General features: G+C 42.5%; 1 protein-coding gene across 1 annotated transcript in view; it reads right to left on the bottom strand.

The window, feature by feature from the left end:
* The window catches only part of LOC311517041 (dynein axonemal heavy chain 5-like), a 266,786-nt gene extending 249,078 nt beyond the window's left edge, over positions 1–17,708 (bottom strand). The window contains exons 1-7 of the mRNA XM_084621560.1: positions 17,568–17,708; positions 16,986–17,151; positions 11,741–11,838; positions 9,141–9,329; positions 8,965–9,039; positions 7,184–7,273; positions 2,101–2,172 (exon numbers count right to left, since the gene is read on the bottom strand). Coding sequence (XP_084477686.1) covers positions 2,101–2,172; positions 7,184–7,273; positions 8,965–9,039; positions 9,141–9,329; positions 11,741–11,838; positions 16,986–17,151 — 690 coding nt within the window. The 5' untranslated portion in view covers positions 17,568–17,708. The remainder of the gene's footprint in view (positions 1–2,100; positions 2,173–7,183; positions 7,274–8,964; positions 9,040–9,140; positions 9,330–11,740; positions 11,839–16,985; positions 17,152–17,567) is intronic.
* Between the last annotated feature and the right edge of the window lie 248 nt (positions 17,709–17,956).

Raw genomic sequence — 17,956 nt, forward strand, 5'->3', positions numbered from 1 at the left:
ATTACACCTTTGCTGATTTCAGAGTAACAGCCCACTATCAGTCACAGAGTAACAGAACACTATCCCCGATAATGTCACGGCTAACCTGGTAGCTGAACTTTGTGACTTTGTCCTTACCCATAACTACTTCACATTTGGGGACAATGTATACCTTCAGATCAGCGGCACTGCTATGGGTACCCGCATGGCCCCACAGTATGACAACATTTTTATGGCTGATTTAGAACAACGCTTCCTCAGCTCTCGTCCCCTAAAGCCCCTACTCTACTTGCGCTATATTGATGACATCTTCATCATCTGGACCCATGGAAAAGAAGCCCTTGAGGAATTCCACCATGATTTCAACAATTTCCATCCCACCACCAACCTCAGCCTGGTCCAGTCCACACAAGAGATCCACTTCCTGGACACTACAGTGCTAATAAACAATGGTCACATAAACACCACCCTATACCGGAAACCTACTGACCGCTATTCCTACCTGCATGCCTCCAGCTTTCACCCTGACCACACCACACGATCCATCGTCTACAGCCAAGCTCTGCGATACAACCGCATTTGCTCCAACCCCTCAGACAGAGACAAACACCTACAAGATCTCTGTCAAGCTTTCTTACAACTACAATACCCACCTGCAGAAGTAAAGAAACAGATTGATAGAGCCAGAAGAGTTCCCAGAAGTTACCTACTACAGGACAGGCCTAACAAAGAAAATAACAGAACGCCACTAGCCGTCACCTTCAGCCCCCAACTAAAACCCCTCCAACGCATTATTAAGGATCTACAACCTATCCTAAAGGATAACCCAACACTCTCACAAATCTTGGGAGACAGGCCAGTCCTTGCCTACAGACAGCCCCGCAACCTGAAGCAAATACTCACCAACAACCACATACCACACAACAGAACCACTAACCCAGGAACTTATCCTTGCAACAAAGCCCGTTGCCAATTGTGCCCACATATCTATTCAGGGGACACCATCACAGGGCCTAATAACATCAGCCACACTATCAGAGGCTCGTTCACCTGCACATCCACCAATGTGATATATGCCATCATGTGCCAGCAATGCCCCTCTGCCATATACATTGGTCAAACTGGACAGTCTCTACGTAAAAGAATAAATGGACACAAATCAGATGTCAAGAATTATAACATTCATAAACCAGTCGGAGAACACTTCAATCTCTCTGGTCACGCAATCACAGACATGAAGGTCGCTATCTTAAAACAAAAAAACTTCAAATCCAGACTCCAGCGAGAAACTGCTGAATTGGAATTCATTTGCAAATTGGATACTATTAATTTAGGCTTAAATAGAGACTGGGAGTGGCTAAGTCATTATGCAAGGTAGCCTGTTTCCTCTTGTTTTTTCCTACCCCCCCCCCCCCAGATGTTCTGGTTTAACTTGGATTTAAACTTGAAGAGTGGTCAGTTTGGATGAGCTATTACCAGCAGGAGAGTGAGTTTGTGTGTGTATGGGGGTGGGGGGGATGTGAGAAAACCTGGATTTGTGCAGGAAATAGCCCAACTTGATTGTCATGCACATTGTGTAAAGAGTTGTCACTTTGGATGGGCTATCACCAGCAGGAGAGTGAATTTGTGTGGGGGGGTGGAGGGTGAGAAAACCTGGATTTGTGCTGGAAATGGCCCACCTGATGATCACTTTAGATAAGCTATTACCAGCAGGACAGTGGGGTGGGAGGAGGTATTGTTTCATATTCTCTGTGTATATATAAAGCCTGCTGCAGTTTCCACGATATGCATCTGAGGAAGTGAGCTCACGAAAGCTTATGCTCTAATAAATTGGTTAGTCTCTAAGGTGCCACAAGTACTCCTTTCCTTACCTTTCCTGATGTTCATCATAAATCCTGTGAATAGCTACCTGCATAATTATTCACATCAGAACACTGCTAGGCTGTAAATATTTTTCCAGATCATAAAGGAACATCCTAACATATCCAAGTAGCCCTTTTCATGCAAATACTCCCTGCTGCTTTATCTGACTCCTTTGAGACTAGTTGTGTGAGTAAAGGTTTGTAGGATCAAATCCAAAATTTTAAGCAAGCTGTAAACATTATCTGATTTTTGCCTGACCTGAGAGATATTTGCAGTAGTTATTGCTTTATCTGTAGTCCTTAGAAAAAATGCACAAGTTCCTGTTAAGCCCTGTAAAAAAGACATATAACACACATACAAGTAAAAATAATATACTCAACAAATTGGAAAGAGACAAAAACTAAATCATAAAGAAAATCAATTACTCGAAAAAATATTTAACAAACTATTTCCTGAAACTACTGTACATTTATAGGCAAATAACTGGTTCTCAAATATCAATCACTCAGCTTTGTTTCTCAGCTGGCATTAATTCATTGAACATACCGGAGGAAAAGTTCAATTTTCAAGCATTTCAAGTACTTTCATAGATTCATTGTATTTTTAGGCCAGAATGAACCATTTTGGAATATTCTTTCCTTCCATTTATTTAATTTTAAAAAATCCCTAAAAGTGTATTTTTTTCAATCCAAATACATTTTTAAATGTCTAACATCAGCTTTTTCCTTCCTGGTGGATTAGAACCATGGGCAAACTGCACTATCAGTTTCTCAGACAACACTCAGATAAATTACAAGTATCTACAGCTAAATGAGCTTACAAATAAAATGAAAATCTTATAAATCTGAATAAAATTCTGTGCTTCATGTTTCTCTTTATTATTTATTTATATTATGATAATACTTAGGAACCCCAATCAAAGATGAGAGCCTGACTGTGCTAGACACCATACAGACATATGCAACTAGAGATGGTCAAAAATATTTGCACAAAAGTTTTTTTCTGTCAGAAAATGTTGTTTTGTGAAAAAAAATTCCGCAAGAAAATATTGATTTTTGTCCAAATGTTTTATTTTCCAGTCAGAAAATTTGAATGAAAATTTTGTTCCATTACAATTTACATGACATTTTGTTAAAGTTTTTTGGAAACAAAAAACTTCAGTTTTCTATAAAGGTTTTGGATTCTGGGGATGTTTTCACTCCTTTCTCTCCCTTCTGTTCTTTCTCCCTCCCTCCTTTTCATATGGTGAGTTGAGGAAAGCATTTTGAAAGTTTGCAGGCATAATGCAGTCACCTTTGGTTAAAGGATAGATCCATAATTGGACAATTTAATCCACAGTTTGAGTGTTCTTGTTTCTTCACTGACCCTAAGTTCTCACAAAGCAGCATCCATGGGTAATGCTTTCTATGAATCTCCAGTTGGACTCCACCCTATACGCATGACCTTAGCTTATATGCCTTTGCTACCTTTCAGCTGGACTGCAGCAATACAATATATCTGGGCATGCAGGGCTGGCCTGAGTGGAAATGGTGCCCTTGGCAAATTTGTATTTTGGTGCCCACCCTCCACCTCCCACTATCACCCTTGGCTCCTACGGGCTCCCTGGGCTCCTCCCCCCACCTCCCACCCCATCACCTCTGGGCCATTACATATACTTCATATGGAATGTCCACAGGAAAGTCCAATCAATGTAGATGGGTGTCTCCCATGGTCCACTGTGAGTTAAGTCTCCCTTGATGAGCCACTTAGTTTGACTAGTCCCTTTAAGATGTGCTGGGTAACTACCTTGTGGGTGTAACCCCAGGAGCAAACATTTGAAATACAGGTATAGAGCCAATACTCATAACTTCAAACACAGAAATGATACATGCATACGAATAGCATAAACATATTCACCAAACCATAACCTTTTCATACATGCCACATTTTGTACAAGATTTGTTGCAAATATATAACAGTGGTTGCAACAATGATCTACATGGTCATGTTTTAATCAGATAACCTCACAATGCGTAACTGCTACAACTAGCAAATTCCTAGACCACTCTAAGCAGAAGCGCAGAAGTAAGGGTGGCATGGTATATGGTGTATTGCCACACTTACTTCTGTACTGCTGCAGTGGCTTGTGGTGCCTGGCGCTTGGCCTGTGGCTCAAGGCAGGCTTTGCACTGTCACATGGGGGCTGCATCATGTCAGAGCCCACGGCCCTCCTGCAGCCCCCTAGCCACTCCTGGCTCACCACAAGCATTTTGACAGGAAGTACTAAGCAGTAATAACAACAGTAATAAAACAAGTATGTGTGTGTGGGTGGGTGACAGAGTGTGTATGTGTATGAGAGAGAGAGACAGCCTGTGTGTGTGTGTTGTGGGACTGTGTGACAGAGTGTGTGTTGGGGAGTGTGAGACTCTGTGTGTGTGTGAGACAATCTGTGTTGGGGGACAGAGAGGCAGAGTGTATGGGGTGTGAGACAGACAGTGTGTGTGTGTGTGTGTGAGAGCCAGTGTGTATGTTCAAGAGTGTTAGACTGTCTCACACACACACAATCTGTGTTGGGGGACTGTGAGAGACAGGGTGTATGTGGGTGTGAGAGCCTGTGTGTGTGTGTGTTAGGGAAATTTGCGAGACAGTGAGCACACTGTCACTTTAAGCCCCCCCTGCCTCCCAGCTCCCCACCCCCACACCACTCATGTGGAAGTTTTGCTCCTCCTGGCCCCAGCCTGGCTGGACCCGCCGGAGACCGAGCAGTGCGGGGCCGCAGGCAGGGAGGGACTCGGCTCCGCTCTGGGCAGCAAGCAGTGGGCCGTGCTGCCAGTGACCAGCCCCGATTGTGCCGCTCTGGGCTCCTCGGGGCTGGGGCAGAGCCGGAGCCCTCAGCTGGCTGGCTGAGGAGCCAGTGAGGGAGAGGCCAGGGGGGCGGGAGAAGCCCACCAGCCCAGCGCAGGGGAGGGGCCAGAGAAGAGAGGAGTCTGGCCACAGCCATCCAGGGAAGCTCGAGCCCCTTGTGGCAACCTCCTGGCTACAGCCCCCTGGGCGTGGGCCCCGTTTGCCCAGCCCTAAGGCCAGCCCTGTGGGCATGAAATCATCATCCATTAGGCAACTCCAACTAGTAGAGAACACTGCAGTGCATCTTCTCAGCAACACAGGCCATCATACCTGTCCTTAGCACTCTACCCTGGCTTCCCATAAAACGTTAAGCCAAGGTCTCTGTCCTTATCTTGAAGGCACTCAATGGCCAGGGCACAGCATATCTAAAAGATCGCTAAAGCTCCGGGACGAGGACCGTTACTCAACTCCTTAGGCACAGCAGGACTTTCTGCAATAAGGTAAAGCTCATCTGTGCAAGAGGCTGAGCTTTCATGGTTTAGACTTCTCTACGAGCTGGTGGCCTGCACATAGCATTGCATGGATAAAAATATACTACTTTCAATACACAGAGCTAAATACTTTCACATTTATCAGAATTCTCTACACAAATCTTAAATTGATAGAATTCAAGTTTTGACTTTTCAGTATATAGCTTTCACCTGTATTAAACAAATGCTTATTTACATGGAGGAGAAAGTATAAGGGCTAATAAGGCCATATTCCCATATTGTATTGTTAAACACTGCAAAATATATACACAAGAGTAATCTAATATAGGCATCAGTTCTAGAAATATAACCTTATATTTGTACAACATAATTGAGTCAGTATGAAACGACAGCTTTGTTAGCACCAAGCCACCAATGGTTTTCATGAAATGCTTGAGCTTTCTTCTAGTTCCATCAGAAAGGGCTGGTTCAGCAGAATTCTCTAATCGCTGAGCAAAGAAATTGGTGCTTTCAGTACTCCAAGTCCACAAATATAGTTCCCCAGGAATTAAAGATCATCACAAACCTCACCACTGAGTGCTCCAAAGACACTCTTTTTTAACATGCCTTTTCTGAGGGCTTGTCTACACAAACACTTAGTTTGCAACAAGCCGGAGTGTAAATCTACCCCACACTAACCTGCTGCGCACTACATGATCATGTGGACCCTGCTGACAAAATCATAGAGTTTAAGGTCAAACAGGACCATTAGATATTCTAGTCTGACCTCGTGTATAACACAGACCACCAACACCACCCAGCACCCACAGACTAAACTCAACAATCGAAACGAGAGGCAAGTATTACAACCCACAAGAGATTAGACAATTATGTGCCACAGACAGAGAATGGGGGGACTGAGATGCATCAGTACTCAAGGCCCCCACAATGGCAGGGAAATAGTTAAAGGAGATATATCCAGATACTTCTGCCAAGTGACTTGCACCCACACACTGAAGACAAATACAACCTCCCTCCCCTCCCAAAGATCACTGCCAATCTGATCTGGGGGGAAATTCCTTCCTGACTCACATCTGGTGATCAGTTAGACACTGAGCATATGAGCAAGAATCAGCCAGCCAAGCATCTGAGAGAGAGAATACTCGGTGCCACCTCAGAGTCCTGGCCTACCCCACCCAATGTCCCATCTCCAGCTGTGGCCATCCCTGGTGCTGCAGAGGAAAAAGATAAAAACCTCTCTCAGAATACATTGGGGTGATTCTTTCCTGACTCCTGCTAGTGGCAGGCTGAAACCCTGAAGCATGAGCTTTAGGAACATAGGATATAATTTAGAAGTGAGCTCCAGAGCTGTTGAACCTTGCTCCCCACCATCACAAGCAACCGCATCACAAAACTGCATTCATTAATTTGTTCAGCTTAAAACTAATTAAGTTGTTTACCTCCACAACTGCTATTCGGAGCCTGAGCCCAAATGTCACTTAGTGCACTACTAGAAGACGCTCCGATATTACAGTGATGGGGGAGATATTCCCTATATAGAATAGAATAGAATCAAAACTAAAATGATTTTGTTGGAAGAATATACAAAATTTTTATCCTTTAAAATATACATTCTCAAAAAATATGTACATTTTAAAGAACAAAAATCTCTTTTTATTGTGGGTTCCACCTCTAAACTAGAAATGATGGAATAGTGAAAAATATAATTCATGAATTAAAAGTACTTGTTTAAAAAAAACTTCCAACACTTACAATACTATTAACAATGAATTATTTGACCAGCTCTCCTCCTGACAATGAGCTCTGAAACCTGTTAAACATCATTGCCTTCAAAGTCAGCTTTCCTGTAGAATTCCTGTCTCAGTTTATAATCTGGTGGGAGAATTTGCAATTATGGAGACATTGGTATATCTAACAATTATATAAAGCTATTTTAACATTGTACAATATTTAGCGCTTACCAGTATTCCACATTTTCCATCGTGAAAGCATTCACAAATTTAATATAAGGAATAAATGGATCATACCTCGGTAGAACCCATAGTAATAAATAACTTCTTCTGCAAAAGTGAACTTGGGGAAGACCCATCAGTCCTCAAAGGAACATTTGACTTTTGCTGCCAATTAAATTATAAATAAGATGTTACTAAAATAAAAATTCCATAGAAACTATTAATCATTATGTAATTAAATGTATGAACTATAACTATAGTTTATTCTGAATCAGAGATGAATCCATAGCTCTAGACCTAATCCTTGGCTCAGTTTTATCTGAATAACGAGTGCACAATCAAAGCCTCCTGAAATTGGCTTTAAAGTTCCCCTCTCACAGAAAAACTCAGAGGAGGAGGGGGGAAATGTCAGAAAACTTAGCTTGCAATATTTCATAGGCAAGCCTCCTTCATTGGAACAAATCGTTCAAAGCCACATGGAAAGAGCAGAGAGCACAGCTCTGAACCTTTACACATCTGCTGGATCCATGGAGAATTTAGTGCCCAACCTTGTGGATCTTGGAGAAAGTGCAAGGGAACATTTGCATCCCTCCTTCTGAAAACTTTAGCTCTCACACAAGCCGTGCTGTCACTGTCTACCTTTACTGTGCTTGCACACACTACTTTCCTGTCCCTCTGAAGAAGGGGAGAAGCAAAGGTCTGACCAAAATTTACTGCTGTGTAGATTTCTGCTCTGAAATCCACCAGACCCCCAGGTAGTGCCAGATTGTGACTGCTCCCCATCACCATTCTTGCTGCCCAAAAACAATCCCTGCAAACCTACACACTGCACCAAGTGAACAGAATGCAGCTGAGATGGTGAGGAGGCAAAGGAGGCTAAGTTACCTTCACAGCTCCATTGATCCTGGGGTAACAGTGGTCAAATCAGTCTTCAGAACCAGTCAGAGCAGCAACAGGGCTGTTCTAACTTACATCAGCCAAAACAATCCCCAAGGGACCATTCCCTTTGACAGGGAGTGCATCACATTCCAGTTCTCCCCTTCACAGTCCCAAATGCTTCCTCTCAACATACTCCCTGTATTGGGGGACCAGAAGGGACTTGGAGAAAACCAGTGTAAGCTGGAGGAATCCTCAGCTACCCCTTTAGGGCAATTTTAAGGTCCCTTTGTGCCACTCTGGCATCACCAAATCACCTTAGTTGGGGTTAGGGATTTGGCCCTCTCTATTAATGGGGGAGCTTTAATAAGCATCCAGGGAGGGAGAAACATGGTACAGGGCACCACTCCCTCTCTCTCCACTACTTTAGTCTGCTTCTTTGCTCCCCTCCATAGTATGTAATAGAGGAGAACATGGGGGCCATTGTGATTTAGCAGGAACTGATACATTTTTCGTTTTTTCTACTCTTTTGAATCAGTGCTTCCCTGTCACTAGAGCTGGGCATGGTTCAGACCAGAGGGGAAGAATGAAATAGTTGGTCCAAGTCTCCTGTCTTCACAATTAGTTCCCCTAGTTTTTGAGTGCCTTATCATAGTGAACAGTTTGCCAAAGTGAACAGTCAATCCCTTTTGAAATCTTGATAACTTCCTCTTTTGGCCATTTCTGAGTTTTCTGTTTTCTACTGAGATTAAGAATCAAACCGTACCATACCATATCAAGAGAGGCTGCTCCAGTTCCCACTGAAGTCAATGGGGATTTTGCCAGTGACTTCAGAGGGAGCAGAATTAGACCTATGGTTTGAAAATACAAATGTATATGTAAGAGAATGCTCTTTAAGATTTTCTGATAAATATGAAATTGCCTTTCAAAAATGTTTTAATCTAACTTTGCTATTTGCAACAGTAATGCTAGAAACATACCTGCCATGCATCTTGGTAAAAAAAAAGTAACTTTTTAAGTCCGCTCTCCGCAAAGAATTCTCCTACAAGCTGAAACTAAAACAAAATTATAGTGCTAGTTAATTATAAAATATTCTGAGAAAAATCTGATGTATGGCAATTTAGGAAGCATTGAATACATACAAAATAAGTATTACCTTTTCATCAGAAATAACAAAGTCCTCTACTTCCTGTTCATTTAAGCCTATCCCATCTGCTAATCTTAATATCAAATACTTGTGTCTGTCGTCTAACTGAGCTCTTCTCTCCTCCTTGGTGACTTTGGCCTGCTTGGCCAATTCTTTCTTAGCTTCACTGGACAGCACTACATTTTTCTTCCCATTTGGCTAGAAGATAAAAATGTTTTAGAAAATGTATTATTTTTCAGCACCCTTTTTCTCATTTAACATTTAAGCAGCATATGCTGTTGCTTTTTAAGACAGTTTCGAAAATTCTTTGAACAGGGAGATTTGATGGAAGGTACATTACTTGGCTTAGTGAAATGCTTCTTAACACATTTTAAAAAGTTTTTTAAGTTCTTATTTTACAGTAATACAAATAGCTGCATAGTTTGATATCTACAACATTGTACAAGAAAATACCATTAAAAAGTTAAATAAAAAAAAGAGAGGAACATCAGTTCTAGGGAACTCACCAAGCCAAAAATATTACACATTATAGGGCCAGTACAATTAAAACTTCACATCTGCACCCCAGAAATAGAGATGTATTCAGACCTAAATTCACAATAAAAACATATGTCAAAACTGGACCTAATCCATAGATGCTGAACTCTGGGAATCCAGCTTCCAAACCTCTAAGTGTTCATTTCTCAGCTTTTGGTCCATTCCCATCTCTACTGTCAGCACTGTGAACTACCATTGCAAGAGTGTTACTCAACAGAAACAAACAAACAGCTCCACAGCAAAATCACCATCATCCTCACTCTCCTTTCTCCCTGGAACATGTTTAACTGGGCTTTCAGATGTAGCTCAGAGAAGGACTGTAACAGAAATGGAAAGAGAAAAGCCCACACAGACAAAGGATTTTTAAACAATCTTCAGATCTGTATAATAAGGAGGAAAGCACATGGTGAAGAAGAAATTTTGGAATAAATCGCAAATCTTTACCAATTTTATAAGAAGAAATATACACCTCATAGAAAAATGAAAAGTAAAGATTCATTCCAATGAGCCAGGTCCTCTGGTTTGTAGGATCCTCTGGCATAAAGCAGTCATACAGCCATCTTAACCACCAACCAAAGCATTCCCTTCATCTGCAGGAGACTGCTTGTGTGGTATGGGGCTGCCTTAGTGGCTCTTACAACTCCCCTCCTCCCTGTTCCCAGTGCAGGAGGTATAGCTGGGGAAAATGGGATGCAGCCACAATGTCCTTCTACTCCAGCAATCTCCAGCTAATGGAACAGCTCTTGGGGTACAGGACACTGAGGCACAAATTATAGCAGCTGTTAGCATGCTCTTAATTACCTCAGAGATTGGGTTGACCCCCACTTGGTCACTGAATTAGGGAGCGTAGATGTGGCCTGAAGCCATCCTTTCCCCTACCCTTTAGTCTTGCACCAGAAAATCTGTCCTGATATTTCTAAGCATCCTTTCCTACCTCTCAGAAGCATTTCCCTTACCACAGGAAGAGGAGCTAAATAACTAGTTACTGGGCAAATCTATTGTTATGCCTCTAAGAGAAGCATTTTTCTGATCCACACAGAATTCTTCTATTCATGAGCCATCTCTATTATCAACGTATCAGCTATGACTTCCATGCCAGTAACAGATTTTGTTGTTTTGTATTAGACTATGCCAAGGATGAAAGTTCCAATTCCAGTATCCCTCAAGCCAAATATCATTCAACAAGAGTCAGAAGACTTACCACTTGAATGTATAATTATTAGTGATAATGGCGAGGTATAACAGGAGTATATGTGTTTAATTTAGAGCAGTTAGTGGTGCCATTCTTAAACAGTGCTCCAGATAATGTCACTGCAGTAAGAGTTTATCATCTCTGTGATGGATAAAATACTGGAAATTCAGTCCCTCCTTGTCTCTTAATATGGTTATTAGGTGACTAATCAAGTATCATTTTATATATATCATCTGATGTAGGTTTTGTTGTTGTTGTTTTTTGACAATTCCACTGCTGTAGGATATTTTTAAATTCTTTTCTGAGTGAGGATTGTGACACAGAGAAGGTATACAGCAGATTGACATTTTTATTCAGATCATGAATGAAAGCAGAATGAGGATACACTCCTCAGCTGAATTATCTGGAATATATTGTAAGCTTCCTTCCCTTTGTTTGTGAAGCACTTAGTCAAGTCTTCCTAGGTTATCTTTAACCCATGAAGACAAAGAAAAGGGGTGAACCAGTGTGTGACACTGAAACCAAATATAAAAATATTGTAACCACAGAAAATAACAGGTCTGCTTCTGCACATGTCATGAGGGCTTCCTAGGAACTGCTGGTCATTCAACTGCAGCAGGCTGAAGGAACTCGGCATCATCCGAAAGGCACTTAGGCCTAGATCCTCAAAGGTATGCAGGTGCCTAACTCCCATTAATTTCAATGGGAATTAAACACCTAAATATCTTTGAGGATCCAGGCCTTAGCACCTTGCAGGTCTGTACCAAATTTAGCAACTGCATTTTGACAATGAACCCTTCAGGAATGATCTGTAAAGGAAAAGCTTTGATAGTTAAAAGACAAAAGTTAGGTGACGAGCTTTTAAAATGAAATCGCTTGCCGAAACAGCAGCAGTTGAAGATGACACTCTTATAGCTGATCCTGGCTCAGTGATCTTCTTAAAGGCACCTCCACGCCTGTGGCCCTTTCCTTCACCATCTAGGATAAAGAAATGGCAAGCTATAGTTATTCATATTAACTGGCTGTAGATGCAATACAGTGCATCTTTAACACCAGCAATCACAAGTGATGATAGATGCTTTATAGCAACTTTCCTATCTTTGAAAAGGAACCAAGGAAAATTCTGGGAATTATAGATCCGCGAGCCCTTCCTTGGTGCAAGTGAAACTGAGGGAGTGTCTATTTAACAACAGAATAGTACCACATGCACAATCATTTTGGAGATTTTTTTGTTACATGTTAATTGAAAAAAATTGTAACACTGCATCATACATCAAACAAATACATGCATACGTATTTGACAGGAAGAATGCAAAACTTTCCCTGAACTAATCCATAGTGCCATTACTGTCTCCTCAAGACCTACCTCTGTGACAGTGTCTCTAAGAAATCAATGCCTTTGGGCTTGATTTTGCTACCCTTACTCAAATTGTACCTTACCCTGTGAGCAGTACTTTTAATTTGGAGTGCAGCGCTCCTCAAGGAAAGTAATGTCTGCAGAACTGGACTACTTATAATTATTATTAGAAGAAAACTGAAAATGTGTAAATGTACATATTTAATTGTAACTGTCTTCCACTACTCTTTGTATGTCGCTTGTCTTGCAAGCTCGCTGTGGGAGGGATTGTGTCTTCATATATGTTTGTACAGCATCTAGAACAATGAAGCCCTGGTCCTGATTGGGCCTCTGGATGCTATCATAATACCAATATTAAATAATAATAAAATCCACTTTGCAGTCATTTATATGTTCAGGATACTGAAATATATCAAGTATGTGCTATCTAGAGCAAGTTGGAATACAGTCTTTTTTCCCCAATGGAAAATTTTGATGAAAAATTAAAATTTAAAAATTCAGTCAAAAACTAAAAACTTCTGGCTGAAAACCTAACATTATCAGCCTTGCAGCTGAAAATAAACATTTTTTATTCAAAATGCCTATATAGTGCCTGATGGGAGTTGTAGTTTAGTTGAAAAACCCAATTTTCTGTTTCAATTTTGACAGAAGTTTTTTTTTACCAGTCCTAGAGCTATCCTTAAAAAACATACACTGATGCTTCATCAGTATTCTATCTCACTGATGGGAAAAAATCCTGTACTGTGTGATTCCAGACAAATAACACAGACAGAAACTAAAATTGTGCCCCTCTAAAAATTAAAAGGACTCTGTGAACTTCGTTTTTTTTAAGTTGACTATTTTTTAAAAAATTCCAGTTTCGGGATAGAGCATCCTTTATTGTTCTGAATGGTCTTTCTATCTCTTATATTAAAAATATGTTTTTCCTGCTCCCTTGATGTAATATTCCCATACATGAGATTGCTTAAGTGCATTTCCTTTAAAAACAATTATTCAAAATGAAGGAAATCACCAGGTAAACCAGTATCAACATCCATTTACATGCCTTACCACACAAATACACACACAGACTCCTCAGCCACACAACAAAGTTCCTTTCTTTTCCAAAACACAATTATCCACAATGCAAATCCTTTTCCTCACAGTCACACTAACTCACAACCTTAACATGATAAATTAATAATATCCTACAATATCCTGGACAAACCTTACTGAATTGAGTTTAATACTTTGGGGGTCCATAATATTCAAAATGTAGTTGTTCAAGTGTTATTCTGAGATAATATGTAACTGCTCTCGGATGATGTCTGCAAAAGTAATTCTTTCAGTTATCAGTCCTTTGAAGCCACCTTCCTAGAAAGGTTCACATATATTGTTCAAACTGGATTCTCCAGGGACCAACAGACAAAGAGCGGATTTCTGGATAAGTAGCCTGGTTTTAAACAGCTTCAGAGCTTTTGATCTGATCCAGCAAATGGACAAGATCTTCATTCTACAGCAGGGGGAGGGTATTCGTAGGGAACGGTTGGAAGGACTGACACTCTGACCAGAGCCTTTGGCCGGGGGGGTGGAGGATGATCTCCGGTAAGCTTATTAGCATGGGTAGGGGTTCTTTTATTGTTTTAATATGTTTTCTCTGTAGTGCTTTTACCTTAAGAATAAAATATGCTTGCTTAGGAAAAGCTGTGTGATAACTTATAACTGTGGGCACTCACGCTGTGTACTGTCACTGAGGGGACAGGCAAACAGGCCTGCTTAGGCAGACTCTTCTTTGCTGGGAATAACACAGTGAAGACAAGGAACCGTTCAACCTAGAGATACTCTGGTCAGGAGAGACAGGGACACAGGTCTCCACCCACAAAAAGCAAAGGCTGGGGAGCTGGAAGCCTGAGAGTGGGTGCCTTTGCTGGACCACTGAGGGGAAATGCAGGTGCAGTTGCCCTGAGCTTGTGTGTGACTGTGAAGAACTGGATGCATGCATGGTAGGTGGCTGTATGTTGGAATAGACAGGGAGTCTGTTGTGGAATGGAAGAGTCTGTGAGTGTGTCTGGCTATTAGGACATTTGGGTGTTGAGGCCGTGAATCAGCACTATATTGTTATGCTGGATGTTGGGAGGCTCCTAGCAAACATGTCTGATCTATGGACAATCAGAAACTACAGTGAAGCTGATGGTCATGCTAGTCACCTTCCATTCAGGTGAATGAGGGATCGATTAAATGCCCCTTCATTTAGTGATAGCTAAAACAATGAACGCCGTTGCCCAAGGACTAAAGTGAATGCAAACTCGGGTCCAGGGATTGATATGGTTGCTGCTGTCCATCAGGGCATGTGTAAATAGTGAACCAGAGAGCAGACACAAAGCAAAAAGCAGGAGAAATTCTGGTAATGTGGCTCTTGGGGCAGAGTGGTAGCTGGAAAGGCAGGCTTAGAGTTCTCCTAATGGAAACAAGCTGCCATGGGCATAGGCACCGATTCCGTGAATGCTATGGGGCTGGAGCCCCCGCAGGGAAAAATTAGTGGATGCTCTGCACCCACCAGCAGCCAAGCTCCCCGCCCCTCCCCTGGCCTCACCTCCTCCTCTGCCTCCTCCCCTGAGCACAAGGCATCCCCGCTCCTCCCCTCCTCCCAGCGCTTGCCACCGCCAAACAGCTGTAGCAAGCTCTGGGAGGGAAGGGGGAGGAGTGGGAACGTGGCACGCTCAGGAGAGGAGGTGGGGAAGAGGCAGGGCTGGGGATTTGGGGAAATGAGTTGAATAGGGGCAGGGAGGGGGCGGAGTTGAGTCGGGGACTTTGGGAAAGGGGCGGGAGGGGGCAGGGCATGGCCGGGGCCAGAGGGGGGTCGAGCACCCACCAGCACCATTAGAAGTCAGCACCTATGGCCATGGGTAGCACGTGAATCACCGGGTGGGAGAGGCTAGCCCTCTGCCACACCCCTTCCACCCAAGGCCCCACCCCTTCCACACCCCCCACCGGAGCCGCTAGCTCCCCCCACCAGCCCAGGAACACCGGGAGGGCTGGCAGCACAGCTGCAGCTCCCCCAACCCTGGAGCGAAGGAAAAGTGGGTGGCACGGCCAAAACCCCCACCCAGTCCAGGAGCACAAGGAGGGTGGGTGGCACAGCCCAAGCTGGGGCTACCCCACAGGGAAACTGGACTCCAGCCACGAGCGGGAAGCAGGCAGAAATGAGCCTGGGGGCAGAGCATGGGTGAAACCACACCTTACTATTTGGGGACGCAGAGCAATGTCCAGAATATCTGTTAACTGCTCAGGCCAAAGGAGCAACAGTAATAAGGTCACAGTCCTGCAAAGTGCTGAGAACTCTAGCCCTGATCTAGCAAAACACTCCAGAATGTGCTCACCTTTAAATGTATGAGTGGTCCCAATGAAGACAATGGATTTACTCAGCTGGTTAAAGCTAAGCACACGCCTAAGTACATTGCTGGATCAGGGCTGATGACCTCTGAGTTCAGGACAGGTTGTTACACGTGTTAATGCTAGCTTGTTGAATTCCTTTGTGGACTATAAACTAAACTCTCCCAGGCAAGGGAGAAAGAGACTGAATTGTTCTGACTCTGCCTCCAAACTGTGGAGGAACATTAGGAAAACTGCACCCTAGCAGAAATGCCTGGGGAGAAAAGGATTATTTTGGTGTGAAGGTTTTTGTTTCAAATTTTATTTGAGAGGCTTCGCAGCCAGTCAGGACAGAGCAAGATGGAAATAATTAAAAAGGACTAACTGGGAGAAGCAGACTCAGGTTCACAGCCTGCTATGCTTCCATAGCAGTATTAATAATATCCATTAAAGAACCTACTAATACCTCCTAAATACATTTTAAAATTAAGCTGGAAAGCTGTTAGACCCTGGAATTTCACCACTTTTCATAGTTGCTACTGCCTCTAAGACTCCTCTGTTATTTCTTCATCTAAATTTTCATGATCAATCTCACATATTTTTGGCAAGCCTCCTACTTCCAGTTATGTTTTAATAACTTCAGCATATGGAATAACTAGAATATGAAAGTTACTATGATTACAATGGAAAATACACATATTTCAGTAGGATGTGTAACTTCCTCTTGCTGATCATTTTAACCGGTGAGACTGCTTTTGAACCCCTTCAAGTTCATGAACCAACAACTTGTCACATGTATTTTCTTTCTCATAGACATTCTGTTATATATACACCTTAGAGGTTTTCAGTAATGTTTATCATCAGCATATTCAATTTCTCCACAGTATTAGTTATCTGTCAATATTTTTTTCTAATCTGTAGTCCTATGAATCTGTTGTTACCTATTTTTGTTGAGCTCTTTCCTCTTTTGCTCTAGTTATTAGATAACTCCTAAATATTGCTTTTCCTGTCTCCTAAAGAAGCCCTCACCTTATTGTCTTTATCATTTAATTGAAAGTACTGAACAATATTGTCATGGATCCACAGGATCGGTGCTATGGCCCCAGCTTTGGAACAGTCTCTGGGAGGACCCCTTCAGCATGTCAGACTCCCTAGGAGTCTCACTCTTCTCCAGGATAAGCCACGCAACTTCACTGCCTCGTTAGGCTGCACTTCTGGGTTTTCAGCACCCCTGCTTCACACCATGAGCTTTGTGATTCTGAGCCTTTGTTAATTTAGGCCCTACCTTCCCTACAGCTGTAGGGGCCTGTTTTAAAGTGAAAAATTCTATTGAATAGTGAGTTTCTTTTTTTGTTCCTAGAAAACCATTTCCCAAATAGTGTCAATATAAAGCATTTCCCATTATTTCCTCCCCTACCTTTGTTGATAGTGATTAGAGGCGGACGGAGCTCAGTGTCAGGCTTGGAGACAATTAAGGCCTCTCTTGGTTCTTGGACTGCTTCTTGCTGTGCAGGTTCAGGAGTAGAAGGGCTGAGCTCAGCTCCTCCCCCTGATTCAGTCACACATCCCCCTGCCTCCTCCATCTGCAGCAGCACACAAAGTAACCAAAGACAATGAGATAGAAGATGACTGACAGCTGGACAGTGAAGTTCACGAACTGTCCTTGTAATGTTAAAAGAAAGGTGCACATTTACTACACCTTCAAGTTTTTTCCATTTATAGCATCCAACACTACAGAACAGGGGACTTTTGACTAGCAGTAAACAAAACCACTGATCCAATTGCTTTCCATCTCAGGATTTTGCAAATTCAGTTAAAATGGTACTTAGATTCAAACTACACACAGCTTTAGTTTTGCAAAACTACTCCAGCTGGTGGTTTGCAAAACAATAAAAGCCCCTCTCTATTTGTCCTTAAGACAACTATCCTGAGAGTTTTTATGATTGTCTCTATCATTATCCCTTTCCCAGATTTGCAATTATTGGAGTTAGAAACTCACCCTTTCGGGGAAAGCGTAAGCTCCTACTGTAAGCTCTGTTGCAGGTCCTGCAGAGAAGCCTGGGGCACAGGGAATTGGGAGACTTGTTTACTCTCTCAGCAGGTTTTTGAGTTTGCTGTCTTCCCGGGCGCTCTGAATTCCTCAGCTGCTACAGCAATTCTTGCAAACCCAGCTAGAACTCCAGAGCTCTGGAGACACCTCATCCCTCCCTATTCCCCACTGTGCCTGCTGAGGTTTTCATTTCATTATTGCCCATCAGTCTTTTTCATGTAATTTAATTTTCTCTGTAAGAGAAGGGAAACCTCCAGACAAACAGCTCCCTTGAGCCTCCCCACTTGCTAATGTGCTGTTGCTATGGAGCATATGTACACACAGTGGAATTGTACACT

This window comes from Lepidochelys olivacea (assembly GCF_965140295.1).
Source record: "Lepidochelys olivacea isolate rLepOli2 genome assembly, chromosome: 2".
NCBI classification, from domain to species: domain Eukaryota; kingdom Metazoa; phylum Chordata; order Testudines; family Cheloniidae; genus Lepidochelys; species Lepidochelys olivacea.